Source organism: Galeopterus variegatus, unplaced genomic scaffold (genome assembly GCF_000696425.1).
Source record: "Galeopterus variegatus unplaced genomic scaffold, G_variegatus-3.0.2 Scaffold2087, whole genome shotgun sequence".
Taxonomy (NCBI): domain Eukaryota; kingdom Metazoa; phylum Chordata; class Mammalia; order Dermoptera; family Cynocephalidae; genus Galeopterus; species Galeopterus variegatus.
The window spans coordinates 6752-15765 of record NW_007728198.1 but is presented as its reverse complement, the minus strand read 5'-3'; the positions used below and the strand labels follow the sequence as shown (position 1 = coordinate 15765).

The following is a 9014-nucleotide window of genomic DNA, read 5'->3' as shown; positions in this document are numbered from 1 at the left end:
AGTTAGAATGTCAGCATTGCGTGAGATAGTACATTCAAAGAATTTTGTATTATCATTAATTTAAAAAAAAAAACCTACCCCATGGGTTGATTTGTATTCTACAACTTAGGAGCTCTAAGTATGCTGGCTACTGTATTAAAAAATAAAATTATCTTTCACATTCCACATCTAGGCTCCATTTCTGGAAGTAATAGGAACTTGAATTGTGTTAATGTCTGCTGAACTATTCACCTACAGCTTAACTATAGAATCCTTCTCATCTGCTATATTAATGATATGACTGGCAGTCTGAGAATTCCTTAGATTATATTCTGTCCCCCACTTCCACCCATTCTGTGCCCTAAGTTGCTGTTTACAGTTCCACAGCTGTTTCTGTGAACAGTATGCTGTATAGAGAACTGGGTGTAGGGCAGTAGTTAAAAACAAACTCTGGACCCCCAGACTGCCTGGGTTCAAATCCTGGTTCTGCCATCAGGTAGTTGTGGGACCTGGAGCAAAGTACATACTTTCTCTATACCTCAGTTTTCCTAGCCATAATATATGAATATAAATTGTGTCTATGTAACAGGGGGGGGCAACACTGAGGGTTGCGATCCGTTGCCGGACACGGAAAAAAAGACAAAAAAAAAAACAAAAAAAAAAACTCTGGACCCCCAGACTGCCTGGGTTCAAATCCTGGTTCTGCCATCAGGTAGTTGTGGGACCTGGAGCAAAGTACATACTTTCTCTATACCTCAGTTTTCCTAGCCATAATATATGAATATAAATTGTGTCTATGTAACAGGGTAGTATATATACAAATTCAGACATTTCTGATATTCTGCTTTAATGATGTTTTGTTCATAAATGTGATTATCATTGAATGCATGTCTTTTTTATTTGGTGTGCAGTTTTCCTAATAGTCTTTATCTGTTAGGAAGTTTTTCTGCAGATATTATCAAGTAATTAATTACTGTTCCTTGTTCTGGTTGCTGAAATCTTTTAAATATAATTTCATTTTATGTAGTTATAAATTCTTCTTAATTTATGTTCATTCTGAACCTAACTTAGATTCAATAGCAAAAATTAATAATTTCTTATTTTTAATAATATCTTTCATAAAGGATGATATTTGATTTTTCTAGGTCCAAATGGTTTCAAAATCAGATGTAGATATTCTATTTTATTTTAATGCTAATATATTTGAAGAGCAATGAAATTTTATAGAATTTTGAAATAAAGCCAAAAGGTACAATGTTGAAATAAAATCTAGACATCATTTTACGTGTTTCCTTAGAGACATAAATTCAAGTGCTTCTATGACCCACAAAAATTCTTTGCCTGTTTCAAACACTGAACATCCAAGAATTTTAAAAACTAAAGAAAGAATGTTATTCTAATTTTATAGAAAACTAGAAGAATTATAAGGTATTTCCTGAGAGAATCATTAATAAACATTTCTTCTCTGCAACTTACTCCAGAAAAGGCTGCATAGATTTGCTCATGTATTCAAGAACCAACACCTAAGTGTCAGTATCTGCTTTTATTACTTTTGACTTCAGGTCATATTTGAAATTACTGGGTTTTTCCCCTCTGTTCATGACATATTGTTATGAAGGTACTTCAAAAAGTTCATGGAAAAACAGAATTAAAAGATAATACAAATCTTTCCATGAACTTCTTGAAGTACCCTTGTATGTAATTGTGGATTCTGTCAATAAGGAGACATAAAGTTCTGTCTTTGTGCCTCAGTTTCAGCTTCAGGGGAGGATGAATGCGCATCCCTCTGATGCACTCCAAAGAACCAGAAAAAAGAATTTTATGTATCTTACATAAATATTCTATAATTTAGGTCAGGCCACACTGAATATCCATCTGAATTTGATAGCATTTGACTAACTCGTTTTATGATGTGTGGTAACATACAACTAGACAGGAATTTAACCTTTTTAAAAAATCAGAGTAGATCACAATGTACTGTATCAATTCTAGTTTGCAGTTGTGTTTACTGTACTGGAGAAAAACAACCATAATGGTCCAAGTGTGTGAAAAGGGCATAGAGGCCAAAAAGTTTAGTAAGCCTCAGCTTAGAAAGATGAAAGAAGAGGGTATATACCTGTGACTTAAAATTGTAAACCAGTGGACCATGTGCCAGAAAATTAAACTAAGATCATTCCATTACTTGATGTTAAAAAGATAGAAAGAGAGAGCAAGTAAAAGACTTCTGTGTGCATTAGAATGTGGCATTGTGGAACTCAGCACAAAAATGACTTTGGAGAAATATAACTTTAGGTTATAATGCCATGATTTTATACTTTATTAAGGAACTTCAGCATGGTTTGAGGTACACATTACTAATTGGAGGATAATGTCAAAGAAGTCTGTGCTTTTCCATAACTCTTGATATTGTATTATCAAAGAGAGACTAGTGGATTGGAGAAATCCTATAGTCTATACTGTAATCTCAGTGAGACCCTGTAACATTCCATATTCCATATTGTTTTTGAGTCAGTAAATGAACTAGGTCCAGTTGGATGCACTGGTAGGTGAGTCTCCAATGTTGGATGGTTGTAAACTGAGATTAGAGCAGGTCCACACACTTCACGTTTCTTTCGCTTCTTTTTTGTTCTCTTATGGTGGAGAAATCCTTTTACGCATTAGTCAGACTAAATCTTTCCCTTTTAAATAGCTAACAGTTTCATTTACTTTTTATGGATTAGTAAGTGTATAAATGCCAACACAATATCAATTTTACCATAACTAACTGTAAATAATTTTTTATAAATTGCTAAATAATAAGGCTTACGGGTTAAGTAAATTAACACAACCCAACGTCCTTTGAAGCATGATTATACTTTTGTTCAGTATTTATTAAACTGCAAGCATATTCAGATTGTGCCTTTATATTATACAAGATGAGATTCTGGTAGTTTTAGCAGAAAGGAAAATAACTTTGCCAGATGCCACCCATTCGTTTCAAAATTATTTTTCAAAATTAAGAGATATTTTCTAAAATTTTGTGTCAGGTTCTTCCAAAAACATCAAGTTCATATTCACCGTAATCATTGTCCTAAGATTGCCATTATGATTGTGGGGGAAATATATAAAGCAGCTTCTTTCTGACTATCAAATTGGGAGTTATTCACAAGAAGAATAGGGGGGAAAATGCTTGGGATTTTTTTTTTTTTAAAGCAATTTGAAGAGATAACTGCGGATGATATAAAAAAAAGTCAGAGTGCTTAGTTTTAATTCTGACATCGTATCAAATTGGGAGTTATTCACAAGAAGAATAGGGGGGAAAATGCTTGGGATTTTTTTTTTTAAAGCAATTTGAAGAGATAACTGCGGATGATATAAAAAAAAGTCAGAGTGCTTAGTTTTAATTCTGACATCACATAAGTGATTTCTCTAGGTTATGTACATGTAGGTGTATTGCTTAGGATGAATTTGGCTGCAAGTAACAGAAGACAACTCAAAGATATCTTATAGAAGCAGATTTAATTCCCAGATTGATTAATTCAGCACCTTAATGGTTTCATCAGGAGTCCTGCTTCTTTTCATTTTCTGTGATGCTGTCCTCAAAGATTTTATTTCCACTCAGCCTCTTCTCTCCATGGTCTTGCTTTGGTTGCAGCAGCACTACGTACCACATCAGCAATGTCAAGGCTTGCCAAGGAAAAAGGATTTATTTGGGTCCTGTTTTAAGGGCAATGAGAACTTTCCTGGAAGCCACTTAAAATGTTTCTCCTCACATCTTTTTTGACCAGAATTGTATTCTGTGATCTTTTGTAAACCAGTCTCTGTTTGGGAGAAGATACAGATAGAAATAGAGAGAGACAATTACAGGGAGAGCAGCAAGTGTCTTTTTGAACACTGCCCCAGCACAGTCCTTAACATACAGTAGTTTTAATAGCTATTTGTTAAATGTATAAATAAATGAATATGCAGTGTTGATCTGATATCTTCCAATAATGAGATGTATTTTTGGCTATGTGTCAAGTTCATACTTTCAAGTGCCAAACCATATCATTTTAGCCATTTCTAGTGAAAATTCTTCTGAATTATGACATACTCTTTCTTGCTTTCACTCAGGATAGTTTAACACGGCACTCTCCAATAGAGCTCTCTGTGATGATGGAATGCTTTGCACTGTCCAATATGGTCGCCACTAGCCACAGGTGGTACTTAAGCCCTTGAAATATGGCTGATTCAGCTGAAAAACTGAACTTGTAATTCTACTTCATTTTAATTAATGAGGATTTAAATTTAAATAGCCACATGTAACTGATGACTATTGTATTGAACAGTGCAGGTTTAACACCCTGGTTATCTGGAGGCTGGTCTCCTGGCAACACCATCCCTCTGGAATAATTCCTCTCTCCTAATACACAGACCTTGTGTACTCGAAGGCACTTCATACTGACTTTGTTTGTACCAGAAATCTTTTCGGGGTTGGCTATTTTTCTTTTCTTGCCCTTAGCTTTTTAGTAGCAGTAACCAAAAGGCATTTCGCTGAGAGGAAAGTTGCAGGAACATGGGACTCAATAGAGATGAGCAACAAAGAGCAGAAAAAGTGACAGTTACAGCTAGCATTAGGTGAGGAAATGGCCACCAAAGGGCACTTCATACTGACTTTGTTTGTACCAGAAATCTTTTCGGGGTTGGCTATTTTTCTTTTCCTGCCGTTAGCTTTTTAGTAGCAGTAACCAAAAGGCATTTCGCTGAGAGGAAAGTTGCAGGAACATGGGACTCAATAGAGATGAGCAACGAAGAGCAGAAAAAGTGACAGTTACAGCTAGCATTAGGTGAGGAAATGGCCACCAAAGAAAAAGAAAACTAAGCTAAAAATCTAACAGCTGATCCTCACTCATAAGTGGGAGGTAAAAAATAAATAAATAAATAAGCAAAGGAAGGAAGAAAGATGCGATCACAATAATTCATTGAACTTTCGAAAGGAGAGAACAGAACTGAGGCCACCAGAGGTGGAAAAAGGAGAGGGAGAGGGGGCTTAGTGAGAAATTGGTAAAGGACCACAAAAAATGATTACAATGCATAAGGTTGAATATACTTATTATCCTGATTTGAGCATCACATATTACACACAGGTATTGATATTCAATGCTGTACCCCCAGATAGATATGTCCAATCAGTTATGTTTCAATAAAAAAAGAAAAAATCTAATAGCTGACTTATTAATTAAATAATGATATTTTATTTTGTTTGGATTTATCTGTAGAGGAGGCAGAGATAGGCACATGATAGATACATAATTTATAAATATTTTAAGGAAAATTACATGGAAAAATGTACTAATATTTGTCTTGAGAAGGAGTAAACTTTAGTTATTTAAAAAGTATACCCCATTCTTAAATGATGCCAAACTATAGAGATGTTTACTAGATATACAAATTCATATACAACATCATATATGTTTATATGCATACATTCTAATATTGTATAGACAGATAAGAAAGTCTTTAGTTGAACCTAATAATTGCAAAATAATCCAGTTGTTCTTTAGAGGTTTTATTATCTAAAGCAAACATTATCAATGTTATCATTTTATTAAGGGTAATTTACCTTTTTTCTCACTTTTGAATCATTTAGAAAAGTCATTTGTGTCAGCGAATTAATTAAGTGTTCTTTTCCAACTGAATCTGTAATCTCCATAGTACTAGGGAAAAGAAAAGGAAAATTATTCATTATCTGCTTGTTTTATCTGCATAATTGCCAAGAAATCAGTTTTTAAAAACTGCTTACAGTACATGTTTAGGTAATACCTGGAATTGTTATATTTTAATTTTTAAAGAAACTCATTCTATTTATAGTTAAAACATTTTATGCTTTGTGATTTGCATATTTATATTTAGGATCTTAAATCCAAAAATTTCTACAATTTTTTTAAAAGACTGACGTAAATTTAAAGCATATATGCTAAATATAGCTATTCAATTTCAGATAAGAAAATAAAAGATAAATATTTAGTATATGGTGTTTTAGAAACCTGGTAACCGAAGTAAGTATATCTTTAAATCTTAGGTATTCAATATCCTGCCCAAAGCCAGGTGAGTTTCCCTAGGCTAGGGCACAGCCTGCTTGAGGTTGTTAGCAACATTCTCCTCCCCTAAATAAAAAATGCATCTAGACAACCATGATACATTCTAGTTATAAGCTAGTAGAATCTAGTCCATTTTCCTGCCACTGGCTTTGGATCCTGAATGACCATCAGGTGTTATGCTAGCATTTTAATTGAAGCTTAATATAATTAATTAAATATTTCTGAGCTGGTCATGTGTAATTGTGCTAAATTTATATCATGAAACAGGAGTATAATGGGGAATTACCAAGTTAAAGGGAAAGGCTATGAGTAAGCTCTTCTTCTGAACTAGAAAAAAACAGTTGACTCGTGCATTTCTCCCTTGCCCAGCACTAATCCCCTGGCCTCTCATTGTTATCATGTACCACAATCAACTACAGAAAAGCACATTTGTGATCATGTGGCTAACAATGAAAAAAATTGCAAACCGCTGTTTTTTAAGTCCTTGTATTACAAACACACACACACACACACATTTACACACTCAACTTAAACCTTGAATTTCAGCTGGCTTTGATCATCCTGGGGAATACAAAGTGTACTTTAGTGAGTTCTGAGCATTAGCTCCAATATGTGCCATATCAGGCATTACTCTGCAGTTTCTGAAGATACACTGTGTACCTGTGTGGGTGGATTTTGGAGGCAGCCACCAACCTGCACACCTGTCTCAGAACACCCCATGGCAGCTTTCCTAAAAATGGATTGCTCCAGGTTTCTTGGCCAAATGTCTAGGCCGAAAGCCTAAACTAATGCAAAGCCTCTTTTCCTGTGGTGAAGCTTTATCTACCTTATTAAAATGTAAAAATAGAATTGAATTCTTTTCCCAAGAGAAAGTTATGAGAGGCATGTGGGTCTTTTTGCAGATGCCCAGTACACTTATGCCGACATGTGGTATACTCTAAAAGTTTATTCCATGTCTTCAGAACAGATAATGGAAGAAAACAAAATGTTAAATGAGTGCAGTGACTCCTGTTTGTCAAGGAGGCACTGATAAAATTAAGTGAGGTAATGCATGCAAAGCACATGGCAAGGCAGAATACACATGTCAATTGATGTTATGTTTCACTTATTATTAGACAAAATTACCCTGTTGAGGGGAATATAAAGCTTAAGTGAAAAAGCAAATGGGTTACCATATGCAGCACATTTCAATTTAAAAATTTTAAAAATATGTATATACTCTACCCTTAAAATCTAGTACTAAAAAATAAAAGATCTGTGGACTGGTGCTGAGATTCTAACCGTCCCTTCGAAGTAATGCAAATAGATGAATTCAAGTAGAATTAAAGATAATAAGAATAATTTTCTTCACACCTTTTAGAAATTTAGATGTTTAGGTTAAAAGTCATTGTGGGGGGAAAGAACACATTTTCTTCCTGGCTTTAGCACACCCAGTAGTGAAAGCCTTTTAAATTCATAATTACCACTGTTGTGAATATATAACTACTCCTAATAGATAAAGGAAATAATTACCAAACCTGAGTTTTGGTAGTTCCATCCACAGTTTTATGCCTACAAATCCTATTATCCTCTCTGAATATCTCTATTTAGCCTAGTCACCTATTCTCAGGATATTAGACTGGAATTTGATTCTTTCTTAAATAATAAACATAGAAAACATTCTTTCTAATGTAAACATTGGAAACTAAATTCTCCCATGGACCCCACCAGGGTCCTGAGGTATGGAGCTGGGGGAAGCCAAACCTAGACACAACCAGGTAAAGAGCACACCAAAAACACCATTTTCATGCAGGTAGCCCACATGAGCCACTGCAATTGCCATGGCTGCTGCAAGAGCAGCTAGTCTCTATAGCAGCAGTCACAGCTACCGTGCAGGTGGCATGCCAGACTCGCAACTGCATTGACACAAGGAGAGGCACTAGCAGAGACCAAAAAAAAAAAAGAGGTCCTCTCTTTCCACAAAGCACACTCCAGAGTAATAGAAGAAGCATCTGATTTATGGTAATAGGGGAGGACTTGATCACACCTGTCTCAATACCTCAGTACTAGACAGATCATCTAGGCAACAGACAACAGAGAACAGTTAATCTATCAGATGGAGAGAAAAAAAATCTATGGTTATTAAAGGGTAGAAGGGGAGAGAGAAAGGGAAGAGGAATTGGGGATTAATAAGGGACATAAAAAATAAGTATGATTTGTAACAATGAATATCTTAATAAAAATAAATAAAATTTTAAAAAAGAAAACACAAATTTGTGATAAAACTATTAATCTACTTCATGTGTGATTTCTCTTTAGCCGGGGAGTGAGCATGTTGACATTTGAAAGTTAAGGTTATCCTTTGGGCTTAATTGATAAGTGTGAGGGTTTTATATGTCATGCAGAATAGAACAGATTGAAATTGCAATGGAATCTTTCCCAGAGGTATTAAGCTATGCAGTATAGGCAGGTGACAGGCCTGCCTTAACTGTCCCAGTAATTTTTGCTATGATGATACTGTTTGTCTCTTCATAGATTATAAAACCACACCTGGACTTTTTGTTTCTACAGGTCTTTGCCTGGCTGTTCTTTCCCACATCTTCTGTGCCAGGTACTCCATGTTTGCAGCTAAACTTCTGACTCACATGATGGCAGCCAGCTTAGGGACCCAGGTAGGAGAGCTCTGGCTTTTCTGATTTATCATAAGATGTTCATGTTTATTCTTCTTTGATCCTTGAACTGAATGTTTACGTAAAGTTTAACCTCGCCTTAATTGAAATAAATTTGTTTAGCTTTGCAATGGAGGAGGATGCGGGAAGGAGAGCGGTATAAGGAAATGAGAGCGTGTCAGGCCTAAAAGACGTATTTTGTGACCTTTTTTCTACAGAGAAGAACCTTAATATCATCACTTGTTTGTAAGAAAATAGCTTCTTATCACAAAGCATCCTATATTAATTAGTATGTGCTAAATATGTTACTAATTGATAAATATATTAA

The 9014-nt window shown here is 35.0% G+C and overlaps 1 protein-coding gene across 1 annotated transcript in view; it reads left to right on the top strand.

Moving 5' to 3' along the window:
* Window positions 1–8689, top strand: part of GPR98 (G protein-coupled receptor 98) — a gene marked incomplete at its 3' end in the record, with an annotated part of 235145 nt that extends 226456 nt beyond the window's left edge. The window contains exon 83 of the mRNA XM_008580425.1: window positions 8589–8689. Coding sequence (XP_008578647.1) covers window positions 8589–8689 — 101 coding nt within the window. The remainder of the gene's footprint in view (window positions 1–8588) is intronic.
* Window positions 8690–9014: the final 325 nt, after the last annotated feature.